Genomic DNA, 20,269 nt, shown 5'->3' with positions numbered 1-20,269 from the left:
AAAAATGTTAATTTAATTTGATTTGTTTGAGCACTCTGGAAAATTTATAAAAAGGTCTGGAAAAACCTGGAAAATCAGGGAATTTCATTTTCAGAAATGAGTCGACACCCTGAATGAATACCATTTTTTCCAAATGTGACAGGAATCTTTTAATAGCCACGGTGCAAGTAAGTGGTATCAGATCTTGTAGCCGAGCATTGATTTTCTCATCGTCCATATATATGAGGATCAACCACATGTTACAAGTTGTTATGCAAAATGACTGGTTTCGCCTGGGCTAATTTGTTAAATGGCATCAGCACTGAACGCCTGACAAGGTTAAACTCGTTAAAGGCGATGTTCGTAAGCATAACCTCCATAATCACCTTCAGCAAATATTTCACATCATTAATGTTGCTCCAGCCAAATACGGAGGCTATTGACTTCAGGTCTTTTCGCATAAGATCGATCTTATGCGAAAAGACCTGAAGTCAATAGCCTCCGTATTTGGTTGGAGCGCTACTTCTTGCTTCTGCGACTCAATCATTCGACAGATCCCCACAGCAAGAATTAAAGTAACAGTTTCGTTTGTCTTCCGACGAGTCACACAATATGAAGGGAACTGTTTTATCACACTCAGCATACTGAGTAGATATCCTGACCGCTGTCTTCGGTGGTTAGAAATAGCAATCTTCCTCACAATTCTCGCATTAATTTGTTGAAACCAAACAAGATACAATTTTTTTAAGAGTCACCGAAAAACATGTTGTTTCTTAAATTTATTTTTGAAAATTTTCGGGGGGGGGGGGGCTTTAGCCCCCTAGCCCCCCCTCTGGCTACGTGCCTGAATGGAGGTGTCGGTGACGGAGACAATAGATGCGATCGAGAGCTGGATGAACGGGTCAAGCTGCAAATAGCTCACCACAAGACGTTGCTGTTGGACAGCAACTGCAAAGGGGTTCAGCGGATACAGATCACCATCGAAGGGCATGTGATTGCATCGAAGCGTGCACTGAAGCAATTGGGAGTGATAATCGACGACTGATTGAGCTTAAACAACCACGTTGATTAGGCATTGTTCTATCCCGGGCAATGAAAAGGCCGACTCATTAGCAAAGGTGGGCGCATTAAATAGTGACATATACGAAAGACCAATCTGCTTCAACGAATTTTTTAGTATTTGTCGTCAGAGGACACTCAACAGTTGGCAAACCTCGTGGAGCAATGGTGAACTTGGACGATGGCTACATTCGATTTTCCCAAAGGTATCAACGAAGCCTTGGTTCAGGGGGATGGATGTGGGTCGGGATTTTATTCGTGTAATGTGCCGACTTATGTCCAACCACTACACCTTAGATGCACATTTGCGGCGTATTGGGCTTGCGGAGAGTAGTCTGTGCGCTTGTGACGAGGGCTATCACGACATCGAGCACGTTGTCTGGGTATTCGCCGGGTATTTGGACGCCAGGTCTCAGTTAAAGGATTCCCTTCGGGCCCGAGGTAGACCACCCAATGTCCCAGTCCGAGATATGCTGGCAAATCGTGATTTCCCCTATATGTCCTTTATTTATACTTTCATAAAACTCTCTTTTTATTTCTCGTTTTTAGAAGTTTCCTCTTGCCGTGTGGAACCGATAAGCTCCAGACTGCCACTATGTAACCGCCGTCGCCCTTATCACTACGGAATCTGAAGCGAGAGCGACTCGAGGTCCGAAGGATTCCCTTTGAAGGATTCCCCGCGGGTCCGAAGAATACCATCCGCCAATCCGACCTACTAGACTGAGGCGCAAATTTGTTTCGCTGATCTCCCGTTTGCCCGAAAGTTGCAAGTTTTGCTCTTCTCTACCGGTCACCATCTACGCCTTCTCTCCCCTGTCCCTGATACAACTACTTCTACACCGATTTTGGAAATGACCAAGCATAAGTATCCGATAAAAAATCAAATTTGTATTCCGTATTCCTAGTTTTAAGATAGTCGTAATTTCTACTCTTTGTTAAAACTATTGTCCCCCATCTTGTAAATAGAATTGTATCCCTAGTTTTAAAACATCTGTGAAATTTTTCAATAATATTTGTTCCCCCTTTTGTGTACCAAACTATATTGTTAGTTTTAAGATAACTGTAAATATTTCCTAAAAAACTATTACTATTGAATTCCTTGTTTTACAATTTTTCATAAAAAAAAATCTTTTGCCCCCTCTCTAACATATAGAATTTTTTTTCTAGTCTTAAGATAGCTGTAATTTTTTTCTTTTTTATAAAAAAAATATTTCAACATTGTAACCTCCTAGTTTTAAGATATTCAAAATATAAAAGGAAAAGAATTCGGCACCGCCAAGCTAACGCATTTGTGCCTATCAAATAAACGAAATGAATAGAAAAAACCACGTTGAGTACACATGCGAAATGTCGGGTCTTTATCTAGTGTTTAGTCATCGATTACCCTGACGGAGGATATCAAGTGCTACAATCAATGAAATGTTAGAAACGTGAGGAAGATGATGAGAATCGATTCGATGATGACGTAGCAGCAGGAATGGGATAATACGGAGAAAGGAAAGTGGACCTACTGACTCATCCAAACCTGTCGACGTGGGTCAATAGAATGCACGGAGAGATGACCTTCAACCTGAAACAGCTTCTACCGAGCCACGGCTGCTTAAGGAGTATCTTCATCGGTGTGGGTACGCAACGTCAACACTGTGCCTGGAGCGTCTTTGAATGTCCGGGGTTTCAATTATTTGAATGTCCGAGGAGAGTCTTTGAATGTCCGAGGTTTGAAGTGACGTGCAGGGAGCTACTTAAAATGGGAGAACCGGACATCAACCCGGATAATGTATCCCACAGAATGACAAGCGACGTAGAGACGTGGAACGCAGTAAACAGAGATATGATGTAGATCAGTGATTCTCAACCTGGGGTCCGCGGGCCCCAGGGGGCAGCGAAGTCATAGCTGGGAGTCCGCGAAGAAAAATATATTTTCCGAGTGCATATTGAAATTTCAAATCTTGTTTCCTAACAAATTGAAAATAACATATTGATAGCATACAAGATTGATGTTTATCTGTGGGGGTCCGCAGCAACCCAGTGTGATATCTAAGGGGTCCATGGTACGAAAAAGGTTGAGAACCGCTGATGGCATGACCGTCTTACAACGGAATAGACATCGAACAACGATTTCGGGAGAGCAATCACCGCCAGGGAACTCTCCGCAGGTATAAGCTAGATCCACCGCCGAGGACTAGTCGAGTAGACCGCAACAGAGCAGCGAGTATGAGTCGTCGAAATGCCAGCGAACCGGACGTCATGCTCCATGCGAATTCGCCGGACCGACCATGGCTCCCCAGAATCGATATTGGGAAAACTTTTTTCACCAGGGAACTTTCCGTTAACGTAAGCTAGATTCACCGCTGGGGACTAGACGGATTAGACATCAATGAGACACCACTAGTCGCGGGTCATCGGCGCACCAGTGCACCGGATACCCAGCTTCACCAGAATCGCCGAACTGACCTCGGCACCTAGCTGATTGGCTCGATCTCGGGAGAACTTCTCTCGCCGGGGAATTCTCTGTCGGAGTAGGCCAGGTCCATCGTCGGGGACTAGACCGAGTTGTTCGCGAACAAGTTGAGGACTGAATGGACCATCGAGGAAGTAGTGCTAAATGGCCCAAGAAGAGAACTAAATGGCTTAAGGTGAAGATATGTGGAAGCCACGTTGCTAGGCACCGACTCGCTTGTTTACATTAGGAAAAACTGAAATCTGAAGTGAAAATTCAAACGCACAAATGAGAGTTTCCGAACATTTTCCTTTGGTCATCTGCACATTGGCAGAAAATTTGAAGTTTTGTTAGTAAACGATTAAAGTTTCGCGAATGTTTTTGCAGTGATGTGTGAAAAAAGTGCATTTGAAAAAGTGCAATGAAAACGATAAGAAGAGTGTTTCGAAAAGAAACCCCAAGTGAAGAGGGGTGATATTTTCGCACAAAATAGGAGCTACAGATGGCATTCCGTCAAAAACTCGGATTGATTGTATAGGAAAATATTCTAGCTTCCTTAAGTAGCAGTTTCGTGGCACACCAGCAAGGTTAGTGTGTTGAAAAACGTATTTTTATATTTGCTCATGTCAGATACATGGTTAGGCAGGGGAGAGGGGTGTGTGTGGCGTTGGAGTTATGTTGTGGTTCGCATGTATAATGTCCTTAAAGGAGTTGCGGTGCTAAATAGCACCGGTTACGGAGCCAAAGGGCTCAAGAAGTTGTAGTATTGAAACCAAATAAGAATCGGTATCGGGAGAACTTCTTTCGTCTGGGACCTCTCCTTTAGCTTACAGTCAGATTCACCGCCGGGAACGAGACCGCGTAGACCGCGACGATACACCACCAGCAAACCGGATGCCCCACTCTACCGGAATCGCCGAACTGACCGTAGCACCTGGCTGGTTGGCTCTAACTTCTCTCGCCGGGGAACTTTTCGTCGGAGTAGGCTAGATCTATCGTCGGGGACTAGACCGAGTAGTTCGCGAACCAGTCGGAAGCTCAACGAGGAAGTGGTACTAAATGGCACAAGGGAACTGAAGGGCTCAGTAAATTAGACAGTCTGAAGTTTGCCGCCCAGATTGTCCTCGTAGGGGAAGAGCATTTATTCTATACCAACAGCTAGCTTTCCTACCTTGACTACCCAAACCTGTTCCCTGAGTTGTTGGTTTTTGAACATTTTTTCCTGCTCAGAATGTTTTTGAACATTTTTTCATATATACACAAAAAAAATTTCTTATCCCCCCCCGAAAAATTTGCTTACTACGCCACTGTAACTAACCATTTTAAAACAGACTGTTTATTAGAGTGACAGGAAAAAATGACCCCTATCGGCCCATGCCTGAGTCGGTTCCTAGTCCCACCAGGAGTACTTGCTCCAAATTTGAAGCAAATCGGACAAGTCTAGCTACCGGACCAACGTGCCTGAAATTTGTATGGGATTTTTTGACAATTTACATGGAGAAAACACACTAACTCGCATTTTCGCCACTTGGTGGCACTATATGCATCGTATTATCACTGTAAGTGAAAATAAGAAAGATAATTGAATTGCCTACAAATTTGTTGAAGACTGCTAGTCAATCAGGTTTTGGTAAAAGAACTTATTAAACTTTTAACGAAGTGATGTCTGAGTCAGTTTTGCATGGGGCTCAGCAGTGCATGATTGTGGATCAGTACTTGATTCGCACGAACAAAACATTTTTGTGAAATAATGCTTAGGTTTAGGTCAATAGTATGTTCGGAAGATTTATAGTAAGTAATACGAGTCATGTTTTGGTTAGAAAATTTTAGTTCCACATTTTACCGCATAGAGGGCGCCAACGCTAACTTTTTAACGGAAAGAGATAGAGATTAGGTGTCTTCCACAAAGTTGTAGAGCAAGCATTTTTAAATAATTCTTCCGAACATCTCGATATTCTATCTCACTCCTATGAAAAGTTAGTGTTGGCACTCTCTATGCGGTTACAGGTGGAACTAAAATTTTCTAACCAAAACATAACTTGTATTATGTACTAAAATTCTTGTGAATATACTATTTAGCTAAATGTAACCATTTTGTGAGATCACAAAAATGTATAGTTGGTGGTAATCGAGTACCGATCCACAACTATGCGCTGCTAGGCCCCATGCAAAACTGACTCAGACATCACTCTGTTAAAAGTTTAATAACTTCTTTTACCAAAGCCGGATTGACTAACAGTCTTCGACAAAGTTGTAGGCAATTAAATCATTTTTCTTATTTTCACTTACAGTGATAATACGATGCATGTAGTGCCACCTAGCGGCGAAAATGCGAGTTAGTGGATTTTCTCCATGTAAATTGTCGAAAAATCCCATACAAACTTCAGGCACGTTGGTCCGGTAGCTAGACTTGTCCGATTTGCTTCAAATTTGGAGCAAGTACGCCTGGTGGGACTAGAAATCGACTCAGGGGTGGGCCGATTAAGTTTTCAAAAATTCGTTATTTTTCTGGGCACTCTACTGTTTATAGAGGGGAGACATAAACAAGCCGTATGAAGTATGAAAAATGAAAGATTTCAATTTCGTAAATTCGATAGATTTGAATGGGTAAATTTGGTTTAATCAGTAAAATTTATCAATCAAGCTTTTCTTTGGAATTTGTCGTTTTGTTTTTTTACAAATAGTATGCATACTACTATTTGAATTATCGACTTGCTGATTGAAACATTTGTCACTATTCAACAATCGCATATATAACTGACCACATTGTGCGTGCTGTTAAGTGTGTGTAAATAGTATTTCGGAACGAATTCAGAAACAATAAAAATAAAAAATAAAATGTTCCTCATTATTCCCTAATCATAAACAAACTAGTTGTTTCTGAATTTATTGTTATACTTTGTCAAGTTCATCGTTTCCCGTTTGATGATTTCCTTAAGAAATGAAATCCAATTGAGTTGGAAAGATGAATTGATATAGTCTTTCCCTACATTTTAAATGCAATGAAAATGAAGTCCTACTGATTCAGTATTGGCGAAATGGGCAAACGACGTAGTGGCAACTTCAACTGAGTCGCTTTTCAGCTTCATAGCCACTGAAAACAAACGGTAGATTAAATGCGATCAATGCTTTGAAATGCTTCTTTACAGTTGCGAGGCACTGAAAAAAATTGTTTCATGTCATGGAAAGACTGTCATCAGACGAAGAGCACTTTATACTAATGCCTTTTGCGAATGAAAAAAAAAACGTCTCAGCTTAAGCTTTATTCCTCCCACAAGAAATGATAATCTTCGCATTTCTTTGGAGCACAGAAAAAAGCGGAAAATCTCATTCCTTCAAAAGTGTTTTCTTTCCTTTGACGCAACAGCTTTCAGTTTGGCTTAGATTTAAAAATAATTCTAATGGCATGTGCACACTGTCTTGTTGAAATGCAATCCAATGGATCCTTTTTCTGTTTCCAGCAGTACACCACCCTCGGACCAACTGCCGCCTTCAGTGACGGACTCGCTTCATCTTCGTCGTCTTCTTCTTCTTCTTCGGCTTCTGCTAGTGAAAGCAAGGAACCCATCTGCCTCTTCCACTACCGCAGACGGAAACCGCAGCGGATCGCACGATGGCTGACGCAGACGCGGACGATGCCATTTTCGATGGGATTCTTGAGAAGGTCGGCAACGATGGCAAGTTCCAGCACCGGTTCAACCTAATCTTCAACGTGGGAGCCATCATGTTTGCGTCGATGTCCTACATGAGCATCATACTGGCACTGAACAAACCCCCGCACAACTGCCACGTGCCCGGTATGGAACGGTACAACATCTCCGATGGCGAGATGTGGAAGAATTTGACGCTGCCGAGGTGAGCGCGATTTTCTTTTTACGATGGGAATTATTTATTTATTGCGAGCGTTAGTCGCGATCTAACGCCGTGACTCAGTTTACTCCGGTTGCTAAACCGTAAATACAAAAACGGACATGATTTAAGCTGCTTAAAGATGTTGGTGTTTATCGGGCAGAAAAAACTTCTCTTGTTGCGTTAAGGACAGACAGATAAGACGACAGTCGAAAAGGGAGCCAAAGATTTTCCGTTTTATGCTTTTTCCCATCAGAACCAAAATATTGTAATATCAAACAAAATAAAATCTCTTCTAACTTAAATCTTTAGTTATTAAAATTATTAGCCAATAATTTTAGTTCCCGTTTGACACGTTTTGAGATTCAATAGCTAATGTTTAACAACAAATGCATCCTGAAATGGAAAAATCTCTTCGTCGTTTAATAAAAACTACTCAGTTATCGAGTTAAAGATGCTAACTGTAGGCAAGCTTCTGACTAACGAGATCCACTATGGTTTACACTAAACAATGATAATAAAAACCAATAACATTAGTATCTTTCAAAAGTATCCTATTACCTTTTTTCTGTAGGGAAGAGGACAACAAAGGCCTGCTCAGCTACAGCAAATGTCAGATGTACAACGTGACCGAGCAACACTTGCGAATGCACTACAGCGAATGGAGCTTCCAGGAGTCGGACATCATCAGTAAGTATCACGGGACTCCACCGGGGGAGCTTGACTCTGGGCTGGATCCGTAAAACTAACAGGTATTAATATCGTTTTTCCGGCAGCTGTTGTTTCCCTACATTCCATTTGCATAAACACGTTCTAACGGCTTATCCTTGGGCAGGGGAATGACCAACTTTCGTAGGTTATTTTTTCCCTCAACGACGGTGTTTGAAGGATCAAGTCGTTATTTTTATTTCATGCTTCGAGGAGAAGGAGCAAAAAGGCTCATGCTCCCAAGGAAGAGTTGTTTGTATCTTGAGATTGTAGATAGAGCATTTCGTGAAAGGATTTTCGCTCGATTACGAAATGTTTGCCATTTCGTCGCTGTTGTGCTATCTTATGACAAGCGCCATTTAGCACTTTTCGAGAAAAACGATTTTTAAAGTTTGAGATTGAATATCTTAAAATTTATAAATGCTACAAGCTTTTCGGAGAAAACATTCGATGCCTCTATCTTTTCTGAAGTAATCTCTCGATTTATGTGAAGATAGGTTGACTACACTTACAGTTTTTGCTTAAAATGTAAACCCAAGTCACTCGCATACGTGTCATAAGTGTGTATTGATGATAAAATATGTATGACGTGTCACAAATATGCACAGAAGATTTCATATAAAAATGAATCATAACTGATTCGTGAAATTATGCGCTATAGATAGCTATGTGCGATATTATACTTTTCCATGCGATAGCAGCAATATCGGGTTACAAAATGATAGTATTGGAACACAAAGTTTTCCCAGTTTTCCTCCTTTATTCGGGAAAAACAATAAACAAAAGATGGTTCCATTAACAATTTAGAGACAATATATATCAAACAATGTTTGTGTTGATAGGCGACTAGACGAAACAAATAGTCTTCTTGCATAATCCATCACTACATCTTGGTATACTTTCCAAAACTAGTGGAAATCTCAATAGGAAATATGTTCAATAATGTTGAAAATATAAGCCAACCATTCCCAGAAAAAAACTATGGTAGGAAAAGTTTTGCTCCCGAGACAAAAACCTAGCTAATGGTTATGGTTTATCTGCATAGAAATTACCTATGTCATGAGAGACATCTATTGGCTTGCTATAAGCTTTTTGGCTTATAGCAAGCCAACAAACTGTGTATGTTGTCTGATATTTCTTTGTCATAAGATAGCACAACTCGATCACTCGAGAAACTGGCGCTTGTCATAATCGTGTTTCGCTATATCTCAGTAACCCAGCAGAATTTCAAAATTCTGAAAACGCAACTTTATAGAGATTTTAAAATTTAGTAACATGGCATATCTAACTCAGTTCACCCCAAAATGGCGTTTGTCATAAGATAGCACAACAGCGACGATTTGCCTAGTCCTGCTGTTGTTGTTGCTGATGATGATTGAGGAAAGGATTATCGTTTAAACCCGGGCGTGTCTTTGTGTGTATCTCCGATTATTTTGATACGGTTATGTATATGCTGATAGTTGTTTTATGGGACAGTTTACAGCAACACTTAGGCAAATTGAATCTAAAAAGCCGAAATTCTAAGGCAAATTGTATATAAAATTTATTTTCATGTTCTTGTTTGAAATACTTTCATTGCATTTTAAGTTTTCAGTAAGTACTAAAAAAATTTGTTTGTGCTTAGTGGAATTCTCTCAACAGACTATTTACTTTTATTTAACATGGCATCATACTTGTAATCCAAATGTAAAATAAAAGTTGATGAGTTTGCCTAGCACTATCGCTCTTCAATATTAAAACTAATTTTCTGGGTTACGGTAAGGGTAATTCGGTAATTTTTTTATATAAATCGTTTTTTCGATTCAGAAATTGCTAGTATATTCAATCTCAGACTGTCTCACAATTTCATTACAAATTTTCATTGCAAAATATTGAAAATTGAGCGAACGGCGGCGAATCTCAGGAGGCGCCGTGAAAAAAATGGTTTCGCAGTGCACATCGTAACTTAAAATCTAGTGAACCAATTGTTTTGAAATTGTTCACAGCATTTGTCTACATAAGTTTCACAGATAACTTACTTTAATTTTTTTTTGCGATTCTGGATTTGCCGTTTCCATCTGCCGATAGGCCTTGAGGGCAGACTTCGATATTTTTCTCCATAGTTCTATTTCAAGTCTGGCGGTGTCTGAGCTAGCAATGGGACGCGAACAGTGATAATAATATCTCAAGCCTGAACGTGATCCACTGGAGTTTACAATTGATAACGAGAGAAATCTGTCTGAGAATGGGCGGTGACGATTTGCTTATAAGAAACATTGGGGGGTCGATGGGTCCATTGATAGGTATTGGGGCATCAGTTCCCCGATGGTGAAGTAGTTAACGCACCCAACTAGGGACTTGGAGATCACATGTTCAATTCCCGCTTGAAGACATATCTTTACTCAGTGTGTCCAATAAAAGATGAATTGTCGCCGTCTACCAGGATTACCCTGAACATGCCCTGAAACGCCAGGAGCACGGTCTTCAGTCCTACGTTGGGGATTCCGTCTGGTCCGAGAGCTATCTTCGCTTCCAACCCTTTTGCCACTACAAGAAGCGCGTCGTTGGACTCGATTGTCACCAGCATGTTATTCTAGGACCCAAATGGAACCCAAAAAGTTGCTCCGAGCGAATTTTTTTTTTCATATAATCATGTCTCACTCTAATGTCCACCGTCTGCATCGACGTACGATGTAGGTGGCCATGCGGTTGGATCGGGAAAGGATCCTCCACGATAATTTTCAAATTTGTCAGCGCGCATGTCAGCTGGAGTCGTTGGGCCCTTGATCCTGGCTATCACGACACGGTAAGCGTCTACTTCTTTGCAGAGCTCTTTGTAGCAGGTTGATTTACTGAGTACTATCTCGTGTTTAAAAGCGGCCCTAGCCGCTCGGAATGTCACCTTACACACTTGCCCGACTGCCTCAGATGCGCATCTTTTGGATTTTAGGCAGGATGTTGAGTCTTCCATTCGACCAACACCCCGGAAGCCGGTAGTTCCTCTGCTTCATTTTTGGCGGCATTATTACGTCACACGCCCTCGCTAATGTTTCCGACAGCTAATCGGCATTCGAAATTGGAGCATGGTTGTCAATACGAAGTGCTTCCACAAAAAAGTTCCTTGTCGAAGTCCTTTATTTTCCACTTCCGCTCGCAGGTTCTCACTCTCCGCGTCACAATACAATTCCGCCGACCAATGGTGTAGTGGATCGCCTGGTGGTCGTTATGTGTGTACTGCCCATTAACTCGCCAATTCATGTTGTTCATCAGCGACGCGCTGCAGAATGTTACGTGGATGATGAATTCCCGACCGTTACGGAATGTGCTAGCGGAACCTTAGTTGCATAGTCTTACTTCCAGCTGCTTCCAACAAGCTGTAACCTCTTGCGTTGATCTGCGTGCTACCCCACTCCACGGTTCAAGCGTTAAAGTCTCTTCCCATAACAATCAGCCTTCGTCCGACTAACCAGTCGGCTAGCATCTGATTGAACTGCTTTGGTGCCTATCATAGGGTAGCGTAACAGCCCTAGTAGCAATTCAAGTTCTGTGGTACTCTTGAAGACCTTCTTAAAACTTAGAATGCACTTGTAGTGTGCTATAAAACTAGAATTGCTACTTGAGAGCTACATACGAATACGCCGTTGTTCCTGGCGATCACAACTCCTTCGCATGTGCTATCTAACACTTCTTGGACAGGGAAACAGCCCATCACTTGGATTGGCGCCATCCCTATCCAACCACCCATTTACCGTTATCGGAAGGAATACGATACGGCTCTGCAATAATCGCACTTCGTTTCTGTTGTCGAGTGGCACAACAGTTGTTGTGCAATGTCGCAGTGATTGAAATTAAGCTGGATTATCTTCACTATTGTTTCCCTGCCTTCGCCTTTTTGTACGCAGAGCACTTGAAGCCGTCCGTCGTGACCATCCTCCTTTTATTTTGGTCTCCGCCAGCTTGTTGGTAACGACCACCGGTAGTCGAATCACCACAATTTGAGTGTATCCACACGATTTCTAAATCCGGGTAGTCGCTGGCATATCTAGTTTTCATTGCCTGATCAGGGCACCTCTCAGTTCTTCTACGTTCGCTATCTCGTCTAGACCCTTGCACTAGAATACGGCTTCCTGTGACAGGGATTCGCTGCCCAAGTATTTAGCAATGAGCTCGCGGTAGGTCAAGCTTTTGACAGAACTATCCTTTCTCAGCTCGAGGATCATCTCGTTTTAACAGCGTTCTCTCCCAACACCCTAAGTTCTGGGTTCTCGCTCGCTTTCTTGAGAAGAGCGGAGTAGGACGTCTATCGTACGCTTCGATGATCAGTGCATTGCCCTTGTACCTCTCCCGAGGAGGCTTACGTTTGTGTGTCTTCTCTTGTTTGTTCTTCTTTTCTTCCTCTTGTTTCCGTCCCCTCTACTTCGCCTGCTGGTTTCCCACGATGAAACAGCCGCGGTCTTTCCAAACGTTCTTCTAACCCTAGTGCCCTTTTATGCTTTTTGGGTCCTCTTGCCCCCGCCGGCTTGTCCCTCACTCTTTTCTCCCAGCGAGTATTGTATCACCTCAATTTCTACCGTTACATGTTCTGCGACTTCATCAGAACTTTTTCGGCTGTTTCAACTCTCATTAAGAACGCCTTCTGATAACTGTTACGGTCGATTTTATACTCGTCACTAGTTGCTTCACCTTGGTGTGGACATTGTGCTTGTCCTTCACGAACTCATAGAGCTCGTCGGTCTTTTTCCTCGCCTCCGTCAAGTACGACTTCCCAAATTGTCATTCTGGATGGTGTCGCTATCTGATCCCGAGGTGAATACTCGATTCAGTAGACCCATCTTTCGTTGGTTTCCTCGTGGCTAACTCTATACCAAGCCGCTGCTGGAACTCTCTGTGGTTACCGGTGACGTAACCGGTGATCTTTGTAGTTTACCACTTCTTGTAAACGCAATCGCATCCTCCTTTACTTTACTTGCCGGGCCGCTATCTCCACTTGTTGTACATAGTCGCCTCTTATAATCCCATGGTTATCTATGCGAGCAGGGAGGTCATGCTAGGGTTGACACTAGCTTTCATGGAGAGCAATGTTCAGAGGCGGATCGGCCTAAAATCGGGAATGGTCCATCCGAATCTAGTACCACAAACTAAATGGTGACGAGTTTTGAACATACCCGGAGAACTTCCATGGTTTTGACAGGACGGAGGTAGCCGTGTTGCTAGCCCACTCGCCATTTCAAGTCGGCGTCATCCTTTCCCACTCAAGGAGTAGAACAGCACGCCTGTAAGCCTGAAGTCGTCGTTCAATTCGTAATCCGTGTGCTGCTCGATGGCGTTCGTCATGACCACTTATGCCGTAATCAGGATGTTACTGGCGTTGATCCTGATGATCTGGTTGGCACTCCGGTTTTTATTGCTACAATCTTTGATTTCAAAAATCTAAGGATATTAGCGAAAGTGACACAGACTCGCTTCGTCGGAGCTGCGTTCGGAATTATGGCATTTTTAAAGGCCCGATGCTGCCCCAACCCCACATCATAGAAAGACCGTCCAACTCGCAGTAGGTCCGGGGGGGACGTTCGTTAAGCCCCTGCACTCCAGTTGTTCATAGGGTTCGCAGTACCGACTCTTTGTAGCGAGAACCGGTACTACGGTACTGAAGCCCTCAGTACCGGTAAAGTACCGGTACTCGAATATTTTTTTAAAAAAATCGAAAAAAGCTTCAACCTGAAATTAAATGCTCAAACTGATGCACTTATTCTCAGATGATTGATTTGTGCTGATCAAAAAACATTTTTATTGTTTTTAATTGCTTCGGAATGGCAAGACTTATTTCACAGAAGATATATTTCACATAGGGCACCTTCTTTTATTTCGAAATCTAGGTCACTTTGAAATCAATAACTGCTAAGTGGTGCGACTTTCGTCGATTTGAACAGAAGGTAAATGTATGAAACCCTATTAACAACAGAAATCAAAGCAAAAATGGCAGTAAATCCGAGCAGGTTAATCGCTTTTCCTCTCTTGCTTTTCTGAAAATTGGTTCCGACCTTGTCGTTTGCCCACTATTCTCTAATGCATATCAAGGCTCCTTGCTTTCCTGTAAACTATGGAGTTTTGCTGAATTTTCCGATCACCAAATCACCCCATTTGAAGCAGTTCACCAAGTCTAAACGCTGTTCGTTCTTTTATAGATAAAGGTTTAAGAGCAAACCAAATACAGACATGACTTAGACCATAGTCTTATTACGCGCCACCCAGTGAATAATGGAAACCAATCGGAATGTCGCTAATAAAACTTTAACTTCTAGAATTATTATGATGATGGCCCCACCTCATTCCCACACAAAGGTGTTATCTCAACGATTTATCTAGAAGGCAAATTAATATAATTAAACGTTATCTTGCAGACCGATATTTTGAAACAGATCCCCCTGCAGAGTTAACATATTTGTCATGAAAAATTGTATAGTACCGAAAATACCGGTACTGGCTTTTGTTCAGTACCGGTATTACGGTACCAAAAATGGGTCGGTATTCCCGGGATTTTCGGTACCGGTATTACCGGTACCACAACCCTAGTTGTTCATGCACCTGGTTTTTTGGAGAGCTCGAGAAAACTTCCCAAAGAGCCCTGGGAAGGTAGGAAAAATGTACAAAACCCAACGTCTCAGGAAACGGGTTTAGGGTGCTACTCGACCCGCTAAAATACCTGCTCTTATCCAGAACCAGAATCCTCCCCTGCGCTACCTTACGGTTTTATTTCGCTTTGTAGTTCGTTCCTTCAGTAGTGTTTCAGCACCCAAGTAGCACGCTTTGTTACTGTACAGTATCTGTAACTCTCTTGGTAACAACTATGTTATGGAAAAAGCGCACTTTGTTTGTATGTTGTGCAACATGTTCCTAATTGCAGCAAAATAATGAAAACAATAGCTGTGCCATTTTTCGAGCACTGGGTAGTTGGACAGTTCTGTTTTAGGGTGGAATGGCAAACAAAGAGGCATTTGCAACTTGTTAGACTGTTTGTGCAAGTTAGCAAAGTTTCTGATTAGTTTCACAACTGTTATTAATGTTTGCATAATTAACACTATTTACCAGCTCTATAGTTACACAGTTGCACAATCAGTTTAAAAACCCGTGGAAATTTTTTTCAAATATATCCAACAATAAAAAATATTGTTAAGCAGTTGTGCAACATTTAAAACTTTCTACAAGTTGCAATTGCTACTTGGGCACCACTCCTCGACATAACACCAGCTCTCCACCATCCACACAGTTTGGAAATTTCAGCATAGCAGTCGGAAAGCTAGCTGTGGGTCGAGACTTCGTGTTCTTCCTCTACGAACATAATCTGAGCGGCAAACTTCATATTGTCTAATTTACCGAGCCCTTCGGCTTCCTTGTGTCATTCAGCACAACTACTCGGTTCTCTTGTGCCATTCAATACCGTAACTCCCTCCTCGTACTATTCAGCACCACTTACACGTTTCTGACTTGTTCGCGAACTACTCTACTCGGTCGATGAATCTAGCTTATGAATCTAGGAGAATTCCCCGGCGAGAGAACTTTCCCGAAATTGAGCCAACCAACCAAGTGTCGAGGTCAGCTTGGCAATTCCAATGGAGCAGGGCGTCCGGTTTGCTGATGCCACGACGACCCGCGACTGGTGGTGTCTCGTCGCGATCTGCTCAGTCTAGTCCCCGACGGTGAATCTAGTCCGGTGCAATTCCTTTAGGTAGTTTGGTTCCCCTCTCGTTCCATTTCGCCCTACTTTTTCGATGAGCCATTCAGCACCCTTTCTGAAATTTTGTTCGCTGACAACTCGGTCTAGTATCTGACGATGTATTTAGCCTACTACGATGGAGAATTCCCTCGCGAGAGAGGTTCTCCCGAAACAGAGCGGAGCAATCTGCTCCTGATACCGATGTTCGTTTCTGTGAGCCATTCACCTCCCCGCTTCGTCCCGATCTACTCGATCTAGGTCCTTGCGGTGGACCTAGCCTACTCAACGGGTCAGCCAGTAGGTGCTGAAGTTTAACCAGCGATTCCGGGTGGAGCGTAGCTTCCGGTTCACTGGCGCCCCAACAACCCACTGCTAGCTATTCGACGCGGTCTACTCGGTCTAATCCCCGGTGGTGGATCTAGCCTACTCACCAGCTACCCGGTAGGAAACCGAGGTCAGCACGGCGATTCCAGCCCCTGTGTGTATGTATATGTTTATGTCATTTAAACTCGCATAAGCTTCTCAGAGATGGCTGAACCGATTTACCCGAACTTAGTTTCTAATGAAAGGTATAACGCTTCCATATGCTGATATTGAATTTTTAGTTGCTTCGGTTCCGGAGATATGGGAGAGTGCGGTCTACACAGCAATATAAACTGGTAACACAGTGATTGGATTTGCGAGTCTAGATGGCTGGATGTTATTGGCTCGAATCAAAACTTGCCGAAAGTAAACAAAGTTCATTTCTTATCATCAACCTGGTGCCCATGTGGTGAAATTGTTAGAATTCAACGGGGTGCTGGAGCGTTGCCAGAAAATTTTTATTTCCAGGTTAAATTTTACTAAACTTCCCAGTTAAGCTCAGCCGGAATGCTGGCTGGTTCTAATTCGTATTCCGGCTCCGGTGACACAACCAATTCTAGTTAGAATGTTTAAGGAGTACCATTTCGATGCGGCTTAGCCGCATAACCGAGGTCTAGGATCCGAAGCGGCGCAAAGCCGCTGAGGATCCGCCGGGCGAGGTGGCCACCAACCCGCCGTCGGAAGCAAGCGAACCTGTGATCCACTCGTTTGCCCGGCTTACTCAAACATAGGGGCTATCTCTAGTTTAAGTCCACAGCACGCACAAAAGCGATGTGGCGTAGCCACATTGGGTGGTGAACACAAAATAAAATTGGCAACGATAACAAAATGTAAACACAAATGAACACTCCGAATGAACCTATCGTCAATTGACATTTCGACGAGTTTTGATTCGAGCCAATAATATGGGCCCGTCTAGATTACTAATGATCAATCAAAGTAGCTTTGGGCATATTGACCACCAATGACAGTTTTTGATGCCCCTGGGGAACTCGCCAAGTTCCTAAGCTAATAACACATTTTTTTCCCGGCGAAGTCTTGAACGAATTTTACAAACATGACTTCAGATGAAAGATTGACAGCTATTGAATTTCATTCGGTTCAGACTTGGGTCTGGAGTAGCAGGTTGGTTAGTAAGGTCACATTGTAATTTCCCATATAAACCGTTACAATCGTAATACCTCTAAAAATTTGAAATAGTCACCAAATTACCACAATTCGCAAGTCCAGATCACCAGATGGTGATCTGGACTTGCGAATTAAAGTCACATTGGTTATGCTATGATGACTGAACCGATTTTCTCAAACTAAGTATCAAATGGAAGGTATAATATGCAGCCCCTCCTCTCATCATCCCCTCCCTCGGACCACCCTCATACTCGCATTCCCTTCATCCACCACTATATTTATTTATTTATTTCCTTATCTTCGGTATACACCGTACAGACGCATTTTAAAACTATATATTTCTTATTAATATCTTATATCTATGCTTGGAAATGTTAAAATCATACACTGAAGAAGCTTCGTTAAATCTGCGGCAACATCTTTCCAGTGGATTATTTTGTCCATATGAAGTACGGTGTCTAGGGATCCACAACAGAGTGGGGTTACGGAGAACACGAGGAGGCGCATACAAATTAACGCCCGAGAGAAGATCGGGACTATCGATATTACCTGACAGCAAGTCGAAAACAAAAACTCTTTGCAGGAAGATACGGCGAGTCGCCAGAGTCTGTAGACCGAGTAGCATACATCTATCGGCATAAGGAGGCAACACAACTGGATCATTCCATGGAAGTTTCCTGAGGGCGAATCGCACAAAACATCTTTGTATACGCTCTAGTCGGTCAATTTGAACGGCATGGTATGGTGCCCACACTTGCACAGCATACTCCAGAACACTTCTGATCAGGGCACAGTAGAGTGCTTTTAGCGCGTAGAAATCATCGAAGTCCGCCGTGTTCCGCTTTAAGAAGCCCAGCATTCCGAAAGCCTTAGCAGTTGTCGCGGTGATATGGTCGGAAAAGCTCAACTTCCTATCGAAGAGCACTCCCAAATCACGGATCGAGTCGACGCTTTCAATTGTTCTACCTTTTAGGCTGTATTCATAACGTCCTGGAGTAAGCAAGCGTCCGAAACTGATTACTTTGCATTTATTAACGTTGACTTCCATTCCGTTAAGCGTGCACCATTCTTGAATAGTACAGATATCTTCTTGAAGCAATACGGCGTCAAGTGCAGAAGCGATAGTTCGGAAGATTTTGAGATCGTCCGCGTACAGCAATTTCCCAGACTTGATCCGACTACAGATATCGTTAATAAACAGAATAAAAATAAGCGGGCCCAGATGACTTCCTTGCGGGACACCTGTGGGTGTTCTGAATGTGCTTGAACGCGTGTTTTTTATACTCACGAATGCCGAGCGATCGGAAAGATACGACTGCAACCAGTTAGTCAACCAGGTGGGAAATCCTAAACGCTTTAATTTCAAGATTGCGATGTTGTGCGGTACTTTGTCGAAAGCTTTTGAGAAATCGACGTAAATTGCGTCCACCTGATGACGCTTCTCGACGGCGGGAAACAACTTAGAAGTGTAGGCTATCAGGTTAGAAGTTGTTGATCGTTTTGTGACAAACCCGTGTTGATACTCCGTGATAATGTGGGATGCAGCTGCATACGTGACGTTGTAGACCAGCTTTTCGAGAACTTTGGAGAGACAGTTTAATAATGAAATACCTCTGTAATTTTCGACGTTGTGAATATTTCCAGCCTTGTGAATGGGAACGATAGCAGCTTCTTTCCAGGCGATAGGAAAAATGCCTTCAGCGAGAGAGCGATTGAAAATGATACACACCGGAAGAGACAGCACGTGGGCGCAGCTTTTTATAAATTGGGGCGAGAGATGATCGGGGCCAGGCCCTTTCGACGAATCAACAGCAGTCAGAGCCTTCAAGACGTCAGCTCGGCTTACAGTGGGACGGGGGAGATTTATGTTGTACGATGGTAATGTTTCCAAATACTCTTCCGAAGGGACGGTATAGTCGCTTCTAAACACTCCGCGAAAGAAATCAGCAAACAAATTTACGGTATCAGCTGGAGATTGCGCGCTTGCGTTTCCAAGGAAAACGTCAGTGGGAGTACTACCAGATCGTTTTCTGCTGCTAACGAATTTCCAAAATGTTGCGGGGTTATCGCGAAGGCTATTTTGCACATGATTCAAATACTCACGAAAAGCGGAATTCCGGGCCGTTTCGTATTGCAGCTCTATCCGTCGAAGAGTAACTTTGTTTTCGTCTGACTTATGGCGGAAATACCGCTTGCGTTGTTTTCGCAGTGCATTACGCAAACGGCGAATCTCAGCGTTCCACCATGGAAATTTGAAATCCACCCTCCTGTTGACTCGTTTCAGTGGAACCTTTAGGCGGAGTATGTCATATACTTTGCCATAAAACAGCGCGACTGCTTCGTCAAGCTCATTACAACACATTAAGTCGGTCCAGTCGACAGTGGCAATCAGTGCGGAGATTTCGTCAAAGTTGCAACGGTTAAAGTCAAAATCAAGCTCGTCAATCGAATGAAATGAATCATCTCCAGTGTTGGTACGTACATCTAGCCGCAGGACAAACGGTTTGTGGTGAGGATCGACTTTAAGAATAGAAGTCGGAGGTTCAAGCAGCTCTACGATATCCGTGTTGTTTACGAATGCAAGATCGAGGATCCTCCCGTTCACATTCGTCAATGAGCAGATCTGGTACAGACCGCCTGCAACCATAGACTCCGTTACAGCTATTTCTTGTTCCGAAGAGGCATTAATAGGTAGGTAACATTTTAGATCATTATCGAGCGACCACTGAAGGCGTGGAAGATTGTAGTCTCCAAAGACGAGAACAGTGTCGGTGCTGCCAGCATTGTCTAGAATTGTTTGAACGGCATTAGCGTGCGCGTGATACAAATCCGGATCACTATTTGGCCTGAGATAAACACAGCTAATATATACAGATTGATTCGGGAGCGCGATACGCACGGCGATTTGCTCCAGGCGTTCAATTCCAGATAAGCTTAGCTGCGAGCCTACGAGGTTGTTCTTTACCGCTATTAGGACGCCACCGCCTCGACGCAGATGACTGGTTGTTGAGTTGCGGTCGCAGCGATATATTACGTAGTTTGACGAGAGC

At 43.1% G+C, this 20,269-nt stretch overlaps 1 protein-coding gene across 3 annotated transcripts in view; it reads left to right on the top strand.

Annotated features, from left to right (window-relative positions):
- LOC131677731 (carcinine transporter-like) overlaps positions 1-20,269 on the top strand; it is a 60,051-nt gene that overhangs the window by 23,481 nt on the left and 16,301 nt on the right. For 2 of the 3 annotated variants that reach the window (XM_058957742.1, XM_058957740.1), the window contains exons 2-3: positions 6,940-7,333; positions 7,902-8,017. In XM_058957742.1, coding sequence (XP_058813725.1) covers positions 7,092-7,333; positions 7,902-8,017 — 358 coding nt within the window. In that variant the 5' untranslated portion in view covers positions 6,940-7,091. The remainder of the gene's footprint in view (positions 1-6,939; positions 7,334-7,901; positions 8,018-20,269) is intronic. The other variant, XM_058957741.1, reaches the window with a different exon arrangement.

Source organism: Topomyia yanbarensis, chromosome 1 (assembly GCF_030247195.1).
Source record: "Topomyia yanbarensis strain Yona2022 chromosome 1, ASM3024719v1, whole genome shotgun sequence".
NCBI lineage: Eukaryota > Metazoa > Arthropoda > Insecta > Diptera > Culicidae > Topomyia > Topomyia yanbarensis.
Note: the sequence above shows the minus strand (reverse complement) of the source record. Positions and strands in the feature narration are given on the sequence as shown.